The sequence below is a fragment of the Periplaneta americana genome, chromosome 4 (assembly GCF_040183065.1).
Source record: "Periplaneta americana isolate PAMFEO1 chromosome 4, P.americana_PAMFEO1_priV1, whole genome shotgun sequence".
Lineage (NCBI taxonomy): Eukaryota > Metazoa > Arthropoda > Insecta > Blattodea > Blattidae > Periplaneta > Periplaneta americana.
In genome coordinates, this window is record NC_091120.1 from 52,648,840 (window position 1) to 52,669,788 (window position 20,949).

Here is a 20,949-nt window from a genome sequence, read left to right on the forward strand (position 1 = left end):
AAATTCATCAGATCATCAAGATGCTGGGTGAGACCGGTCCCATACACTGGCCGAAATTTCATGAGCAAATTCTTCCATTCGGATTCAAACTAGTACTCCTTCTGTAATGCTAGTCCAAGCTATGGTGCCTTAGACCACACAGCTATAGTACAGGACTATTATTCCCATTAGTACCACTCTTAACCTGAGATAGAAGTCATAGAAACTTTTAAAAGTGGAAACATTATACACATTGCTGACAAGAACCTTGTATTTTGCTTACATTTATGTTACGATTTGAAGGTACAGTACTTTCGTCTGATACAGTTTTTCAGCAACATAATATTAAAACTGAACAAATCTGTTTAGTACATGAACACTCCTTTCAACATTTCTTTTGCTTACCTTACTCTAGGTGGAGGGATTCGAGATGCTGGTCGTGGAATGCTACTTCCCCTTCCTTGTGTAGGTGCTCTGACTGTTCCCGCACTGCCGCCGCGTGACCTCACGGTTGGCGGCCTCAGACCTGACAAACCTCGACCACGGCCTCCCTGCATTGTTTCCACGGATTTCACCACTATCTGCATGTCAAAATGAAAATTGTCTACTATTTTATTTGGCGAAATAAAATTCTTTCACTTTCTATATCACAATGGTGTATCTGTACAGCTATTTTTGATCCATTTTATTTATTCAGACCTAAATACAATTAAAAAAATCCTCTTTCACTGTTTAAAATCACCACACCTGAGAATGTAGGTATAAAAATTAATCTCAGGTATCTGCTAGTGTGAGAATGATTTGAAAAACCGCTATGTTAGATTACAGTCACTACAATTCAAGATAAGTTGCTATAGACTTCATTTCTTACCACATCCTGTCCTTTAATAGCAATAAAAATATATTTGTTATATATATAATATTGTTTTATTAGTAAACCAGACAGTTCAACACCATGGATTTATTTTAACTTAATAATAATGTTATACGTGTGTACATTTCAAACCTATCTGTCATATTCCATTACATCTATTTGTTAATAAAAGATTAATGGAAGATGATAATGTAAAACACCATTAGTGATCCTAAGTGAGAACTATAAATCTCCTTTCTGAAGACCACGCCAATTTTATTGCTCTCCTCAGTAACTCTACTTTTTAGTTTCCAACATTTTAGTTTAACCTGAAAGCAAACAGGCATGCTTAAGTTCATTATGATTACAATGAATATAGTTTATATTGCATGACACATCAGAAACCCACACACCAAGTAACATGCTTAAATCATTAGATAGCATATTTCAAGATCCTCAGTATGAAAATTCACAATTAACACTTTCTTACTACACTTTCAAACAAATTTTGTTTAACAAGTGACAATATCACCTGATCGTTTTCTCTGTGAAAATAATGTAACTTTTTGTCCCTTAACACACTTTCAGCTTTATAAATAACAGAATAGTGGCCAATAAAAACCACACATAAAGTTAGAATGCTATTTTAACCTGAATTACAGCCATATCAATATATAAACTTCATCATTTCTTCCCCTTTCCTAATTATGGAGTTGAGATGTAGATGCAAAATATTTCTGGATGTAATGGCATGCTGCAAAAACCCAAAAAACTCGCATCACAAAGTTGTAAATTACGTATTAGACAAATATGTATTCCAATAATACTCAATTGGTTTCTACATGGTCACTAGCCTGGCAGAGATAAATGTCATTTGAGTAGTAGACAACTTTACAAGTGTGCAGTTTGATATTGCTGATAACGTGAGTGTGAGACAAGCAGAACTGAATTTTGATATAAATTTTTCATTGAGTCCATTCAATTATGTACAAACTTCATCAACATGCCATATTATCTACGACAAAAAATACCCAGCTTTATTTCTGTAAGAGAGTACTAGTAAAAGTCAGTTCAGTGACTTTTACCTCTCCATGGAATTCCCAAGTGCAGTCTCAATTTTAGCGACCCCAATGTGCTGTGAGCTTACTTCGGGACACTTCTTGCATTATAAGCACTGACGAGTGACAATCAACTCACTATTATAGTTGGCACAAAACATAATCTTTCTACAAATGTTTGCTGTTGTCAATCATAAAAGTGGTTACACACAGGCATGTTTTTTAATTAATATTTTTTTGTTTTTCGTATAATTTCTGAAACATAATTTTTACATGTTGATATACTGAATAAAGTATAACATTTTCACGATAGTATTTCTTATAATTTTCGCTTGAATCTATTTATACTTAAATAAAACCCATGACTGCAATATTGAGTCACATGAGAAGAGACACTGACTTCATGTAGTCTTCCCAGCTCCCTACATCACTTTACAACAGCAATTAAGCAAAGTCAGTGAAATTATATCCGAAAACAAGCAGAGTAAAAGCAGTTGGTCAAATGTCATTAATCATTATAGATCTCGTTTAGAATCATAAGAATGCTACACAAGGCAGTATAATGACAAAGCCAAAATCACAACCTGCTACAATGAAAATCGAAAGAATTAACTATATCTGATTACAAAAACTACGTGTATAATGCTTATTTATAAAAATATTAAATACAAACTATTTTTTTTATATCATGTGTAAATAGCTTAAATTTGTGAAAATGTGACCACAGATTTTTTTCATTATACGAGGCACGTCCATAATAATAATATGCGTTACAAAAGCAGTATGTTTAAGTTTTCATGTTCAAGGAAAAGTTTGAAAAAGCGAAACGTAGTTGAGTTTTTTTAATTTCCGAGAATTGAAAGAAAACATACCGCTCGTGTATAGTACATTATTTTGTGCGAAGATCGTTTATTACATACCTGAAAGAGGAATTTCTAATTAGTTGCAATGAAATCTCCATCTTGGTTTCTGTTCAATGACGGCAAATTTGCAAAACAAAAATATCTATCTTCAACATTGTTGCTTTAAAATGTTTTCTGTGTTTACTATACTCCAGCAGGCCGTGATATACGTCTGTCTTTTTTTTCCCCCAGTCTATAAATGCGAACTTAAAACAAACGGCTTCCTTAATGTTACATGCATCATGAATGCTGTAACTTTAGTGGAGTTGTAGGGTTTACTTAAATTTTGCAAATATTTAAAAACAGTAATTAACAGTGCAATTTAGGTGAAATTGCAGTGGTAAGTTTCCAATTTATAATTATTACTATATTGAAAGTCTCTAAAAATAATATGTTAAAAGCCTAAAGCAGTAAAATCAATATGTCATTTAAGCGGTAAGAAGAGGGAAATTGTTATGTGTGTTAGGTTGGGAATACTGAATGTGGAATTTTAGACTTACCGCAGATTGGTTTTGTGCGGAAACCAAGCAAATACGCACGATCTCACACAAAATAACTTTCCCACTCGTCCCACAGCTAGCAAACCATATGTTACATGAAGCGACTGTGTGTACGTGATAGAGTAATGTCCTGGCATGGCGTATGTGCTAGCGGAACTTCCTGAGTGCTCTCATTAGCTTCGTTGCATTGCTTGAAGATGGACGTTTCTATTCCAGCTCCCGCCGTGTGTGAAGTGTGATCAGTGATAGAGTTTTTGAATACACAGGGCATAGCGCCGATTGAAATTTATCGTAAGCTGTGCCAGGTCTATGGGCCTAACGTCATGAGCAAGCAGCTGGTGCGTTGCTGCTGTAGAAAATTTTCAGCAGGACGCCAAAATGTGCATGACGAGGAGCGCAGTGGAGGCCAACCATCATCACAGACGACCTTGTGGAGCAACACACCATCTGCTTGCTCATGACGTTAGTCCATAGACCTGTCACAGCTGACGATAAATTTCAATCGGCGCTATGCCCTGTGCATTCAAAAACTTTATCACTGATCGCACTTCACACACGGCGGGAGCTGGAATAGGAGCGTCCATCTTCAACCAATACACCGAAGCTACTGTGAGCACTCGGGAAGTTCTGCTAGCGCATGCGCCATGCCAGGACATTACTCTATCATGTACATGCAGTTGCTTCGTGCAACATATGGTTAGCTAGCTGTGGGACGAGTGGGAAAGTTTCTTTATGGACGCGCCTCGTAATTTACATGAAAAGTAAACAGTGCCTGCCAGATCCACAATTAACTTTTCGCGTTTCTTAATAATAATAAAAAATAAAACAAAGAACACGGTTCTGCTATCATTTAAACTTTTTATATTTTGCTGTCACACTAGTAGAATTTGTTGTTACAGAGAAAGCACAAAAGCCTCTCCTAAGATTCTGTAGACAAACCATTCTGCTCACTGAGGATATCAAGAGTTGAATGAGTGGACATAAGTTCTCAGAAGAATGGACTTTCTTTCTTGCACTCAATATAGGTTATATCTTGGGTTGATTTTTCTTTACAAACAATTTAATATCATTTTGATATTGAAACATAAATGTCTGCAATTCAGTCCAATATGTAAAAAGTGATATAACACTTTGTCACAACAACTGTGATGTAATCACAACAATTAATTTGATAATGAAATAGACAAAGGGGGGAAGGATTAACAGTTCATACCTGTGGCTTAGGGATCTCCTGCTTCCCTGCAGGGATCAGTTTCAATTCTCTTCTCGGCAAACCAACTACTGCATTACAAGGGACACTTTCTGGAACTGAACAAACAACAACACATGCTATGATGGAAGGGACAGATGCACTACAACATGGCAGCTTGGTGCAAGCAACAACTGGGCAGCTGCTTATTTTCTTTATGGGATCTATAGCATATGCTGCTGTGGTATGAAAGCTGGAATAATCAAATATTCAGTAATATAGAAGTAGAAAATCCTATTGAAATGGAATTTCCTAAAGAATCAGTATAAGGAACGAAAGTAAGGGACGTGTTTCACACTTTAACACACAAGCACATACAAGTTTTCATGACTTGGAGAAAGCTTGGGCTTAACAATAAACGGTTAATAAAATGGAACTTTTGGAAATGGAAAATACACTAACATTTGGGTAGGGGCACAAAATATATGATTTTCGATTACAGGGTCCTATTTGCAAAAGCTATATAATGAATTGAAGTTATATTACTTACTTAACATTTGTGACTATTAATTTATCAAAAATATAAATATTGTGCACACAAAAGAATTTAGTAAAATGTTAAAGGAATAAATACTTCCGATTAAATTTAAAAGTAATATGCAGTAAATATATTAAAAGTATTCATATTGAACATTTGAAGAAATGTACTTCAAAATGTTAACAAAAGGTACCGTACACATAATGTTGCAAATTGTCATAGTGGATCATGATTAAAAAGTTAATTAGTAGGGTTAACAACAGCGAAATGTTTAGTTCACAAATTCTGAAAGATGTTATGTGTTAGAAATGTAATATAAAAGCATAAAGTATATCACAAGTACAAATAAAAATGACCAAGTTATTTTCCATTACTTTTCAATAAAAGAAGCTTTTACATTATATTCATGTTACAGAATGAGTGCTGGTTTGAGTCCTCATGGAGGAAAGAAATTTTTGCATGAAATCTCAACCAGTATATGGGACTAGAGCCCATCCAACATAATGATGAAATTGGGGAGCTACAAGAGGTAGTGAAATCTGCTTCCATGACCCAGCTACATCAGCTGGGGAGGATCATTATGCTAACCCACACGAATCATGTACTAGTTGGATAATCGTTCACCTCTGCTGAGGCATGTGGATGTGAGGCCAGAAATTGACTGATCAGCCTTGACCCTCTATTGACTGTCGGGTAATTGATTATACACATTAGTTAGAGAAAAATATACAGGTGATTCACGAGGATTTACCGTCACGGAGCTTATTTCCGAAGACATTAAATAAATAAATAAAATTCTGAGCAAAAAAAGTCATATAAACATGTGTCCTAATCTCAATATTTTCAGCTACACTAATTTGAAGTTGTTAGTAAAATACCTTTTTTCTTTAGTTTTAAGGGTAAAATAATATTACAAATAGAGATTGGAGTATTCAGAAATATTCTCTCTTTATTTGGCTAGTGTTAGAAAATTTTCCAAAAAATTTTTATTGGCTATTTCATTTTCATACCCGAAATACATTTAGTTCAATTCTGATTACAAATATGCTTAATTTTTTTTAATTAACGCTGTAAGGAGGTATGACATTTAAAGAGCTGTCAAAATTATTTTTTCATCAAAGAATTCTATTTTACAAACTTCTGGTTACAAATCTAGTAACTTTTTGTTCTAAAGTGGGCTCCCTGAAGTTACTAGATGCATGTAGCAGAGGAGAATTTTAATTTACATAAATATTCATTTTATTTTTAAATCCATTTTTCCGTAAGTTTATTTTTCTTCATTGAACACAAACTTTTTATGCCAAATATTAATCTGAAGCTAAAAATGTGTTGTTAATAACTGGTCGATGCACAGCATAACCAAGACCATGTACCTTACATTTCCGTGAAAATTTTGAAATCAATCTTTTGGTAGCATATTACAGTGACAACTGCAGAAGAAGGAAGTGTCCTCTCGGACATATTACATATTATGTAGAAAACATTTTCACAACTGCATAACAAGACCTATTTAGGTACACTGGGCAACACAAAAAATTTGGGCAGACTTGGTCGAGTTTACACCAGTGCTACCAAACACAACACTGCTGTGACAATGGCCACCGCTTCCGCTCTCTCCTCCTGATTCTGCAGGTGCACACCTGGGTGGAATCTTGAAGAGTTCATTCACAACGGACATGGAACATCAACTGATTTTTTTTTTTTTGGTTACTTTGACAGCAGGTGTGTATGAGTCCATTTGATGGATATCAGTAACTCAAAGAATATAAATATTATTCCCAAAACTTTCCATTCTATATTTACTTAATTATTTCTTGCATTTTGATTTTTATAAGAGTTCTCTGTCACAAATAACAGCCACAATATCCACAATACTTTCTCTAGCCATAAAAAAAAACGAAAATAACTTGGTCATTTATTTTCATTTTCACCAGACATGTATTTGGTAAGAATACATTATACATAACAATTGAGTTGTAATATTGTATTAAATCTCTAATTAGTGTTGTAACATATAAGTGAATACATTTACGATGAAGACATTTAGAAGTTACCCTAAGTTTCAAAATGGAACTGTAACATAACTTTCTCTTGCTTTCCAGAACTTACACCATTATTAATGCATAAAACAACAATATTCAGAATAAAATGACGGAAGGAGAAATAATTCTGAGATTCTATGCTTCAAAGTTCTGGAAAAGGCAACTTGATATTTGTGACAACTATCAAATTGTTATGTCTATCAAAAAACTCGAAAAGCAGCAAAAAGAATACTTACCATGAAGAACTTAGGAAAATCCTCACGCAACAATTTGAACATTATATATATAGCAGATCCCAACACTTATTTGAGTCAATTTTTAGTTCAGTTATAGCTCAGTATTTAGGTGAAATCGTCTTGCCAAATGAAAATGGAATTTAACTCCAGACAGATCCTGTCAGATTTGTAATGGTTAGGATTACTCTGGCTACTTCAGTCTTCCTGTCAGACTCATTCCAACATTACACCATTTGTATGTGTCTGTATCTTGTAACACATATTTGAATGTTCCAAATTGAAAGATAAAATACATAATCGATTTGATTTCTCTTTTCCCTCTCTTCAGAGTTGTCTCTAAGGACACAGTGATGTGCATCACTTAGTTACAAAGCATGTCTAGAAAGGCCTTATAATAGACAATTAAAAAAAAGGTTATTACTATCAAATTTTATGTACCATACTTCAATCTATATTTCAACGTTATTAATTAATGCTGAGTTCTTGGCAATAAAGCCATTAACTCTCTTGCTTTCCAGTATTTCTCACACACAGTGGGTTTAGAGGAAAGAGCTGGGCATCACCGAAGATGATTCTGAAGACCGCAAAATGGACAAAGTGATGAAGAAATAATTCCAATTTTGTTCAAGTGTTTTGACAGTCATGCCCTGTGAGTAATCGAAAGGATGCAACTGCACTTTTCCTTGGATAGTGAGAAATTATATTTTGTTGCACACTGAGACACACATCTTTTATTATTTGAAATTTTGTGGAAGTGGAATGATATTATATCTGATATTTTGAGTTGATTAATCTTTTAACTGTTGAAAATGATGAAGTTGATATAGGATTTTGTACAATATTACTTCCCTTCTTAGCAAGAGGATCAGCATCTTCATTACTGGATAATCCACAGTGTACCGGTACTCATTACAAAACTACCCGTTTGTTAAGCTTCATCAGATGGTGTATAATTCTTCAACAACCAGTTATTTTTTTACTTTTAGATAACAGATTGGTTGTTATAGCAGTAATATCTGCTTTAGGATCACGGAATATAATTTGCTGAAGATAAGACATCTGGTACAATAGATTTTGAAGTGTCGAATAGATGGCTTCAACTTTTCCATAAAAATTTGTAGCTCCATAACCAAACGATTTATGAAATGTGAAAAGTGGACATATCAATGAGATAGTTCAAAAGGAAAACAACTCAAAATGCAAAGTTTAGAGATAACTGTATTTCAAAGTTTCATGTTGCTGTGAAAAATCCAAGGATCATTGTAATTAGTTCATATTCTCTTAATGATCTTTCTTATTTATTTATTTATTTAATAATAACATATACATAGAAACGTTACATTAAAATACCCCGAAAGAGCAAAGCTCGTGTTCGGGGACAGTTCCGTTACATAGATACACATACTTTGTAGACAAAATACTTAAGAAAAAAGCTTACATAAAGATTATAATAAAATTAGTAAATAATAATACTAATAATAACTGAGTGAAAAAAGAGACGATGTTTAGATTGATGGATTAATATTAAATTATTATTAGTAGTATAATTAGTGCAGGTCATGTTGATATAGTAACCAAGATAAAATAGAAAAATACACTTAGGATAGAAATAAACTTGTTTTACAATACATGGTACATAATATATATACAGGGAAGTCTGTCATATAAATTTTTTTATTCTGGATCTGAAAATTTCATTGCTTAAAGTAGTCAATTCTGGATGAAATTTTATTATCGAATTATATAGCCGTGGACCATAATTTGTACTGTGTAGTAAAGCAGCAGATGTGAAATATTTAGGTTCAACTAATTTAAGAATTTCATTTCGTCTCGTATTATGAGCATGTGGCTGAGCTACAAATTTCGTTCTATTTTTATGATAGAATTTCATTAAAGAGTATTTATAAATTTGGTCAATTCTAAAAACATTCAATTCAGAATGGATCAAATTTGTTGGATAATCCAGTCGCCTTTTCAAACAAATTTTGATTATACGTTTTTGCAACATAATTAGAGGAAAAAGAGCAGTTTTTGTAATGCCTCCCCATCCAATTATACCATATTGGATAACAGATTCAACTAGAGCCAAATAAACCAAACGTAATACATGAGTAGGCAAGTAATGGCGAAGGTTTACAAATTTGTAAATTGTTTTACGTATCCTGTTACATAAAAAGGTGATTTGTCTATCCCATTTCAAGTGCTGATCAACAATAATTCCCAGGTATTTCACATCTACAGATTCTTTCAGGCAAGGGCATTTACAGGTTGTAGAGAGTTTACAAAATGAGTTGTGGATTATTAATTTTAAATGAGAAAGTGATTTCAATTTGTTCAATCCAGAGACTGTTAAAGAAAATGGCACCAAAGTAGTTTTAGTTATATTTAGAGATAGCAAATTTGCATCAAGCCAGTTTTTGATCAAATTTATACCTACATTGGCATGTTTATAAGTGTCCTCCCAAGTTAAACCACTGAAAATCACCACCGTATCATCAGCGTAAGAATAACAGGAGCCATTATGTACTTTCAAATCAATGTTTAATAAATCATTAATATATATTAAAAATAGAATAGGACCTAAAATTGTTCCCTGAGGGACACCTATATCAATATTTACATTTTCACTGATATTATCATCAATTTTGGTTACCTGTGTTCTTTTGTTTAAGTATGATTGAAATAACTTATGCGCAATACCCCTGACTCCTATATCAAATAATTTGTCCAGAAGTAAACGATGGTTAACCGTGTCAAAAGCTTTCCTTAAATCTAAGAAAATCCCTAAACATTTAGAACCGTTATCCAACTCCTGCATAATTTTACCAGTGACTTCAATAATTGCGTCATCCGTAGATAATTTATTTCTGAAGCCATACTGATGTTTGGAGAGAATTTCATTTTTCTCTAAGTAATTTACTAATCTGTTTTTTAAACATTTTTCTAATATCTTTGAGAAGCTAGAAAGCAAGGATATAGGTCTATAGTTATTCAGACTTTTTCTTTCCCCTGACTTATGGACCGGTACAACTGGGAAAACTCCTTGGGTGAGACATAGATTGAATACATAAACAAGCGGTTTTAATATATGTTTAATGATAATCTTTAATGTGTTATTTGTAATTTTGTCGATTCCCGGTGAGACATTATTTTTTAAGGATTTAACATTATTATAAATTTCTTCTTCGGTTACTGGTGATAAAAACATGGAGGAAGATGCGTGCTTATTATGGCCACTGCAATAATTTTCCGTGTTAAATGCCGATTTGTTGATGTTCGATGCAATGCTATGTCCTACTTTTGAGAAATATTTATTAAATTCATTAGCTATGTCTTTTTTGTTTTTAAATATTTCTCCCTCTTCATTTAAAACCTCTGATATGATACTATTTTGGTTCACATTTACGTCTGTGGCTTCAATAATAGTTTGCCAAAATTTCATAGGATTATTTCGATACTTCTGAAATTGAGATTGATAATACTGAGTTTTCATGTTTCATGTTTCTTATAATAAGAGTTATATACTAAAGTTCCAATTAGGATGATTTAATTGGATTTTTCACTGGAATATGAAGCTTTAAATTGCAGTTATGTCAAACTTTGCATTTTGAGTTGTATCCTTTTTTGAACTGGCCCATCGATATAGCACCAGTACACCTGCTCCTTTTGGTTGGACAGTAGGGATCCATCAACAAAAATATGAAGCCATTCTTTGCTAGGGAATATACTATGAATAGTTTCTAATATTAGCAATTTTAGGAATCTTTTGTAATGTCACTTTTCTTGGTATCTTTAACCATGTCTAGATATTACTCTATTTCTATTGCTTGTGTAGGTAGGGTAGTTTTATGAATGAGATTTTCTTTACTTGTTGGGAGATTGGAAAGTCTAAATAGGATGAAATCAAAACAATATATTCTTTACTCATATAACTATCTTACAGGATCTTCTGGAGGAATAAACTCTGACGTCTTCTATAAGAATCATCACATAATTGGACATCAACTTCTGGGAACTCAAGAGTAATTCTCAGTTGTAAATATATTCAATTTACTCTAACCTCAGGAGGCTAGAGCGACAATGAATATACAACATACAACAGAGTATAAAAAGAGTTCTGTACTAAAAGTAGGCTCTGTTCTAATAAATTACAATATAACAAGTTGTAGCATCAAAAAGTTTGACAGTTATTAAATTATAAATATGAAAACTCTTCACGTATGTTTTCTCACCATTCGTTAGAATTTGTGTGGAACCAAATGGACTTCCACCAGGACTGGATTTTAGGGAGCTACGTGAACTTCTTGCTCGACCATCAGCCGAAGACGAATGGTCAGAGTGATCTGACTGATAGCCATGGTTCAAGTCTTTTAGAATAGGAGAAGGCAAATCCTCTTCACTTCCATGTATAACACCTAAAATAAACACACATATAATTCCCAATACAATGCCAATGATATTTATACACTAATATACCAGATGATGTTAATACACAGATTGTAAATTGTTGGTTTAGGCATTTGATAGTAAATCTGTATACTATCATGCAACCCAGCAGCATTCAATTACATTAGTATGACAATTAGAAAGAGCAGACAGAAATTATAAGTATAAATATATACTAATCCAGTAAATTTGTGATTCCTTAACTGTTTTGATTCCACACACCATATGCTTGACATTCATCCCACATCACTCCCTTTACATTCAGTGTTGTAATTTATCACCTTTATTCATATACCCAAATAATGGTCGTCTCTGAACTGGAGAGTACAGGAAATACCATTTTAGGTCCTATATATCAATGAAGGGAAATTTCCAACTGCACCTACTCGTGGTGAGAGATGGTAACACTTTTATGGCTAATGCGGCTCTGGAGGCAAAAAATCGCCAGTATAAGTGATTCACTTCTCCTTGTCAATTGCCTCTTCAAGGACAGATGAGTAGAAGACCTTGAAGCTGGAAAGGTTTTTAAAGTGTGACCTTACCTTACTGGGCTGCTGGCCTACCACAGCGTAGAGAAACATCCCCTGGTGGCAGATAGAGGAAAGGTCAGTGAATATAAATGTCCTACAGGCTAGGTCCGAGGGTCCCAGTGTCCGAAAGTTGTTGTTCTTTTCTAATTTCAGGTGTTTGACAATGAAGTCATTTGACCTCCTGCACTCCAATATTTTTCAAAGATATTATCATGGTCAGCCACTGAAGCACAGATTTTGAGGTGTTCCGAATCCATTGCTTGGTTTGAGTTGCACAATGAGCAGTTAGGGGACTGATATATTCCAATTCTAGGTGTCTAAATGTAGATGAGCCTTTCCATTCGAAATTGAGGGTTGTGAGTGGGTGATGTAATCGCCAAATCATAAAAAAATTGGTGCCCACTTCAAAATGGTTATGATTATGTTCACAAAATGACAAAGCTTCTCAACAGTAAAGAAAGCAGAAACTGATACAGATATCTTAAGACTCGTGTCATTAGAAATAATAAACACTGTCCATCCAGAAGAGAAATGGTTACATATTTTCACAGATGATTCGGTGTTGGAAAAAGAAGGAAATGCTAGTGCTGGAGTAAGCTGTAAACTGCTGAAGTTCCATGCTTCTGTTGAGAAATATAAACCTAATTTCGACGAGAAGATAGAACCATTGTACAATGCTCTTTCACAGTTCAGCTATAGATTAGATTTATTTTAGACTTCATCTTAGCTATCCTGAGACTAGTTACATCAAACTATCAAAAACTTTCGAAAGTGCTGTAAATTAGGACATTACTTGAACAACTTAATACAGCAGGTGAACATATTAGGGTCGTATTCATAGACATTCTTAGCGCGGGCTTCCGGTGGATGATCAGCGAACTAACGTTTTTTGTATTCATAAACCAGTGTTATTGATAAGATATGATATGAATCCTGTACAAGTAACCAGTCGATAGTCCGGGCTAGTTTAGCATGCTCATAGTGTAGGCTAGCGAAATGTCTATGAATAGCACCCATAAGGTGCCCCGGCTATCTACTGATTACTTGTACAGGATTCATTTCATATCATATCGCTAACACTGGTTTATGATTACGAAAAATGTTAGTTCGCTGATCATCTACCGGAAGCCCGCGCTAAGAATGTCTATGAATATGACCCATAGCGTTCCAATGGATTTCATCACATGTTGGAGTTACAGGAAATGAGGAGGCCGACTTCCTGTCTAAGGACACACAAATAAAAAGTCTGAAGACAACATCCCTATCTTTCCATACAGTGAAAATTATAATTAAATATAACTTCCAGACTAAAAGATACGACATCCTGCAACAGTTAAGCCAAGGTAAATTTTGGGTTAGCCTAATCAACAATAAGGATGTGATAGCAGACCTTCCTAGAAGTGAAAGTGTGGCTGCATTCCACATAATAATGAAGTATGATTGTTTGGCAGAACATCTACATCACTTCAACATCATTCCATCTCCAAACTGCATGTAGTGCAACATGAATGTGGTAATGAATTGGGTACACATCAGGGACTGCACAGCATTTCACAGTTACCACAACAGATCTAAACGATAGCTGTATTGGGAAGCTAGAAGAGTGATGACAATGTTTCAAAATAAATAAATGGTCGTCTTTGGATGACACTCAAAACTCTTATTTAAACAAGGGAAGGACAACATAGATCCCATTGAAAATTTTATTTTACCAACTTACAGAAGAAAGCTTGCCTTTCTGACACCACTTTGTTTTAAAGAATATCGTCCAAATGCTTGCCCTCACGAGCTATACACTCCTGAAACAGTGACTGTGCGTCCTTCTTCCTCAAAAAGTATGGCCTTATTATTCCAAATTGTGCAACAGCATACCAAACAGTAACGGAGAGGTCGCTGATGCACTTCTCGAGAATTTTATGGTGCCCAATATTGAAGGTTTTGTTTGCTGATGTACTCCGGCAAATGAAAATGAACTTAGTCACTACTGAGCACAACAGCGTCATCTGGAACATTTTCCAATATGGTCTCGCAAACAACTTGATGGTTGAGTCAATCACATTCCCGAAGTTCCTGAAGCACCATTATTTTGTATGGATGGAACTTGAGGTCTAGGTGTAAGATTCATCTGACACTCCGATCAGATATTCCCAATGTCAGAGCATGTTTAATGGCTAAATGTCATGGAGAAGTGATAACAGCGTGTCTCACTGCTGCGATATTCTCAGGAGTCCGAACATCCAGAACAACTTCTGTTTGAAAGTTGAACCTTTTGTCTGAAATTTCTCACCCATAACAGTATAGTTTTTTTTTATCAGGAATTCTTCTGTGTCGATCTACTCTAAAATGGGTAACAAATTGCCGCTGCGCTGCAATCACAGAATCACCATTTTTTAAATATGCTTCAACAACAAAATCCACGACATCTGCCTGTCCACGCCATGATGGTAACTAAAATGGCAAGGCTTGTGCTGCTCAAAGATATACACCACTCAAGCGCAACTATTAAGAAACCTGTGCAGTGGTCAATTCAAACTAAGATCATTCTGTTGGATCCTGTATTACGCACCCAAATAAGATGATGAACTTTCGTTTTCTGAATTGTAAACAGACACTTTTTATAGCTACAAAAAGTAAAATATTTTATTCCTTTTACAAATTGCATGGTTTACGTATACATATATAACAATAATTATTCGTATTAATGTAATGATTCCTAGCATTACTGTTCTATTTACTGACGTAAGTAGTTCCAAGTTGGTTGCTAATGCTCGGATTGATGGATTTTTTTTCCCATTTTCCGTCTTGCAACCCATTAGTATTTAGCTACTTGAGAGTTAGATCAATACTGATTTTAAGAACAGCTGTATACAGATGGCATGCTGAAAACCATTTTTTTTTATTACCATGAAAGCTGAGAACTTTGTTTCTGTAAAAATCTCGAAATTAATTTTTTGCAGCATCACAATAGTTCCTCTTTATAATTCAATATAATGTGGAAATACAAAAATGTGAAAATTTTAATATGCTGCTTTCTTTCCTCATCTAAATATACAACGATAATTTTATTACTATGCCATATGTCTTTAGATTAAGAAGTTACCTTTTTTGCGAAATATGACTCTTACATCTTTTGTTATTTTTCGGGGGCAGGGGGGATGCACTACACTCTCAGAGTCCACACCTGTGGAGTAACGGTTAGCGCTTCTAGCCGCAAAACCAGGTGGCCCGGGTTCGATTTCCGGTCAGGGCAAGTTACCTGGTTGAGGTTTTTTCTGGGGTTTTCCCTCAACCCAATATGAGCAAATGCTGGGTAACTTTCGGTGTTGGACCCCAGACTCATTTCACCGGCATTATCACCTTCATCTCATTCAAACGCTAAATAACCTAAGCTGTTGATAAAGTGTCGTAAAATAACCTACTAAAATAAAAAAAAAAATAAATACTCTCTCAGAGACCACTAAACGTTCACAGTTTGGGAAATACTGCATTAAAATAAAAATTACATCTTTATATCATGTGTGAAACGAGTGAAATAGTAAATAAAAGCTTAAAAAATACAAACATTCTAGCATTCCATTCTTATAACAATTAGATTATATACATAAAAAAGGGGGAAGGTATTCAATGCAAACATCAATTAAGTACCATTTTCATTACACTTTCTGTAACTACAATTTTGTATCGCTCCATCATAGATGTTTTATATTTCCTCCACAGACATTTTACTTTAGGATTCTTGATTACCTAATTTTAAATTCAGTATAAATAATTTAAAGAGCTCTATTTAATTCTCCATCAAAACAAATAAATAAAAAGTAATAAATTGTCTAACATATTTAGTAATTTATGATAAAATTACGATCGAATAACTTTTATATTAATCCATTTGTGCAGACAAGGCAAAGATAAAATACAGAAAGAAAAAAAAAAAAAAAAAACATAATTTCTCTTAATTTAAAAATGACTGTTCAAGATTCAAGTTCATTACTGCTCAACTCCACATGTTACACTGAAGGAGCCAAAACAACTGGGAATTGCTTTTCCCTTTTTGGCTCACAACCAAATCCCTGCATGTCATATGCTGCTACGTGGCACAGTAGACTACAAGGTTATTTTTAAATATAAGCTGACTCACCTTCTCTCTTTTTATTGTTTTTTGGTGTTGACATCACCTGCTTTAGACCTGAAATAAACATGAATGAAAAGAACATAAAATAAAAATGAAATAGTCATTTTATCAGTAGTCTAAAAGAATTCTGATTTTCTTCATTCCAATTTAACCATTACTTTCATGTTAAACAATTTTATTTAGTTACACAAATATGAATGGTTTATGTAAAATTTGAAGATAATGAAATTCACGACTGATGTTATTATAACCATAATCATCTGTTAAAGAACACAATTTTGTATTCCATAATAAAGCAACAACACTATCCCTAAGGAACATTCAGAGTTAAAAAAACTGCAGAAAATTAATATGAATTTTGATATTAAGTGTCTGCAGTGGATAAAAAAAAGTAATACAGAAAACTAAGTCTTATTCTACTAAGAAAAAGTACACTTTAAAATCTAATCTGGTCTAATTTAAAGTCAATGTCAACTTTATCTCATGTTAAATTCCAAACTTCAAAATTCCACTTGTGAAATATATGGAATGGATTAAACTAATTTAAGACACAGGAATAAGACAAATAATTATGTAATACATTATTTTCAAGAATTAATATAATTAGTCATGCTGAATAAAATTTATGTAAGTGAATATCACACATGTTAGATGAACAAGTATAATAAAATATAGGATAAAATTATTATTATTAAGAAAATTTGCGCGAAATTTCTGGTGGTTTTTAAATAATATATAAATGCCAATTCTCACAAACCACTTAAGTCTTTTGGTATATCAAAAAGAAAACATTTAAAATTAATCAATTATAAAGTAGATTTTCTGTTGTAGCTCATATGACAGAATTGCAAACTATACATATAAATATTCAACCACAGTTAAATTCCTGATAGTTATGTTAGCTTTTCCCCCCTCTAACAATATCTATGTTACCATAAGAAGTAATTTTGAGTCATGGTGACAACCGCTACTACTACCACCCCTGATTATATATATAACAAACTGGCCATCTTCAAGTTAAAAACGGTAACACGTGGAAGAGAACAAACACTAGGATCGCCACAGTTGATTGTGAACAACTGTTAGATGCAAGTACAGTCTCTCCATGCAATTCAAATGAGATTTATAACGTGACTTCTTATGCAGTAGCTAGATGACAGCATAGTGAAATTGATAAAAGTGGTTTCTGTCAAAGCCTATCTGTTATATGTGATCTGGGCTACTACTAATGAATGTCTTCTGTACATTCAAAATTCTTAAAAAAGTGAAAACATATCGAACTGTATGGCTCAAACCTTGCAAGCAGATAACAAATGAAATAAAATGGGTGTAACGAAGGTAACTCATGCTTTCTCATTACACGTTTTACATATTTTGTAACAATTCAGTTCTTTTATCATGTACAAATGATATCGTTCATAAATTTAATTATTTTCTTGAACTATTATTTAAAAGGCATACCTAAGTATGAACCTAAATAAAAAATGTTCTTTTTTCTATGGACACAATGCATCCTCTGTAATCCTAAAATTAAAAAAAAATTGACTTCATTTATGAATTATACTGTTTAATTAAGAAACTTAGGCCACATGGGCGGACCAAGGACGGCAAAGTTTTGAGAAGTGGGGAAGAAAAAAAAAAAAGAGTTATCCTAAATTCTGGACACACTGAAACCAGCATAGCACTTAATTCACGACAATCTTCCTACTCTGATCATGGGCCCAGGACCAGGGGGACAAAATTTTGAGAAGAGGAAAAAATGGAGCTATCCTGAATTTTGGATACACTGCAACCAGCATGGCACTTAGGACAATCTTCCTACTCTGATTTCAATGTTAGTCACTCTTACTTCAATGTGTATTGCTTGCAATATTTTCATAATTTACAGATGCCTGCTTCAGATAGTAGCATATCTTAAATTGTTGTTACATATTTTTTTTATTTTACAGTTGACTGTTAAGTGTCTAAGATTTGCATCAGTTAGTTGGAGGGCACAAAATTCGTTTGGGCTCAGGGGTGTAATTAATTTTTACAAATTGACATAAAATAGCTATACATATATTGTAATCATTTCTAATATTTTCTATTTATGGAAATCGGCATTTCAAAGCGACACAAATGTTCAAATAAATTAGTCTTTGTTTTGATTCACTTATGCATAACAAACGCGGATATGACAAGTGATGCTAATCTTATAACAATGAAGTACTTTTCAGTAAGGGTAGTAACTATATCTGGCTAGACCTGGGAGCTATTGGAGTTTGAAGAATTCCCAATAAGAAGTAAAATTAATTCGGTATCTAGTAATTTCTTCTAACTATAAGGATGTGGAGACATACTGGACACCTCATCTCATTTATCATTTCATCTTATGTAAGAAACAAAATTTAAGAAAAAGTAAGTTAGTTTGAATTGTAGTGATGGGTCCAACCGACTCTATGCAAGCTAGCTCATCAGCTCTCACTCTCAAGAGAGAGTCGTTCAAAATAATCAGTTTGTTCGCGAGTTGGTTGCCAGTTCGTTCGTTCGTTCATGAGCAGCTAGACAACTCGCAAACAACATCGTTCAAGAGCCTATTTAGCTGGCTGTGTAACATGTCGAAATTGTTTCAATAATAGTCTAATGACATTAGGAATCAGAAGGATAACAGGCACAATTGCATTAAGTTGAAAAAAATATATGAAAACACAAAGCCTGCAACATAAACGTTAAACAATGTGTGTAGGTGTCCAATGCCCACCCACTTCACTTGCGTGATTCGGGTTCCACATATTGCGGATAGATGGCAGAACTGTAACCCATTTTCTAGTTGTACACCACTTCGGCTGTATATGATGTGTATCTGTAGAGAGTTATGTCATGTACTAGGGTGAGTGTATGTGTAAGTGTTCGTGTAAGTGTAGTGTCTGTGATGATGATGATGATGATGATGATGAGGATGAGGAAGGGAGAAGGGGAAACCTGTTGCCGGCACGTAGCCTACTCCTGTCAAATAGCACCAAGAGGACTGCCTGGCTTAACGTCCCCATCCGACGGACAAATCACTATCAATAGTGACATATGCCTTCTCTTCATATGCACTGCGGAGAGATTTGGGATTTAACCCAAGTCATATTGGTGCACAATCTAGTGATTAGAAGTTGTGCACAGCCATCTCTCCTAGTCCCGAGGTAGAAATTTTACATGAAAATTTCTGACCCCGCCAGGAATCGAACCCGGGCCGGCTAGTCTGGAGGCAAACATACTACCACAGAGCTAACTCAGGGGACCACGGGGGACCACGTTAAACAATGTTAATACATATATTTTTCCACACACCAGCTGATTGAAAGCCACGTAATATTGGTTCCACACCCGCCTGCTATCGGCATATGACGTGGTCTCTCCAAGGTTCGCTCTTCTCTGTCTTTCTCACAGTTTCTAAGTAACTGCAAATGTCACGTGATCATGCAATGAATGCCATTGGTTACTCGAAAGTGGGAGTCATAACACGAACTGAAGGAGTTGGAAGTGCCTCACGAACGACCAGCTCTCAATGAGCAAGTTAGCTTGTTACCAGCTCAAAGGAGAGAGTCGTTCAAAAGAGCCCATTCATTCACGAATGACCCATCACTACCGAATTGATTTCAACTTCGCAATTTTGTTTCTTTTTGTTTGTTTAATATCTATTTTATCAACGTTATCATCATCATCATTATTATTATTATTATTATTATTATTATTATTATTATTATTATTTAATTGGTATTAATATTTTTACTAATACTGTATTATTTTCCGTCACTATTATTCTAATATTGTTATATAATTATTATTCATATATGTATAAAATTTATGCAAGTCCTAACTTTTGGGTCTACCGGGCTGCATCATACATTAGATTAATGGCATCCTCAAAATCACTTTTTTGTCATCTGGGATGCTGGAAGCATGTATTTCCGCCAAAATTTTGAAATAGAATTTTTGCTTCGCCACAATACTTTCTCCAATGAGGAAGTGAAAGGTCCTTACTTTCTTCCTGCAGACGTGCAATGTTTTGAACATCGCCCACATTCATAAGTCGATTACTAGATGAAAAACTGCTGTCTGATGCACTGCTCAACTGATCATCATCTCCTCCACTATCACAAGACATCGTTCTTCCACTGCGGTTGCTGCTGCTACTACTACCATCTTGAATTGAAAATGTACAATTTAATCCCGATGGTGTTATGCTTCTTGACTTTGGGGTCAACTGAAATGTTGTGTTCATGTCAACTGATTTCTGACGATTTACTGGAAGGCATGGATCTGATACTTTCAGGAAGGTTGTATTCATGTCTGGTTCCGACAATTTTTGGAATATATTTAGCTCATCGGGATCAGATGCAGTCTTCTGAAATGTATTATTCTTCAATTCCGGTGTCAACTGGAAAAAAAAAAAAAAAAATGTAACAATTTACGTTTGCAATACTGTTACACTAACTAAAAATAAAGCTATTTCCTAGAAATGAATCTTATTTCTTATGTAATTCGAACAATATAACAATAAGACTTCCTACAAATAA

The 20,949-nt window shown here is 34.2% G+C and overlaps 1 protein-coding gene across 2 annotated transcripts in view; it reads right to left on the reverse strand.

Annotated features, from left to right (window-relative positions):
* LOC138697811 (SLAIN motif-containing protein 2-like) overlaps nucleotides 1–20,949 on the reverse strand; it is a 39,194-nt gene that overhangs the window by 6,557 nt on the left and 11,688 nt on the right. Inside the window, exons 4-8 of one of the 2 annotated variants that reach the window (XM_069823332.1) lie at nucleotides 20,414–20,810; nucleotides 16,409–16,456; nucleotides 11,530–11,712; nucleotides 4,506–4,600; nucleotides 385–560 (exon numbers count right to left, since the gene is read on the reverse strand). In XM_069823332.1, the coding sequence (XP_069679433.1) occupies nucleotides 385–560; nucleotides 4,506–4,600; nucleotides 11,530–11,712; nucleotides 16,409–16,456; nucleotides 20,414–20,810 (899 nt within the window). The remainder of the gene's footprint in view (nucleotides 1–384; nucleotides 561–4,505; nucleotides 4,601–11,529; nucleotides 11,713–16,408; nucleotides 16,457–20,413; nucleotides 20,811–20,949) is intronic. The other variant, XM_069823333.1, reaches the window with a different exon arrangement.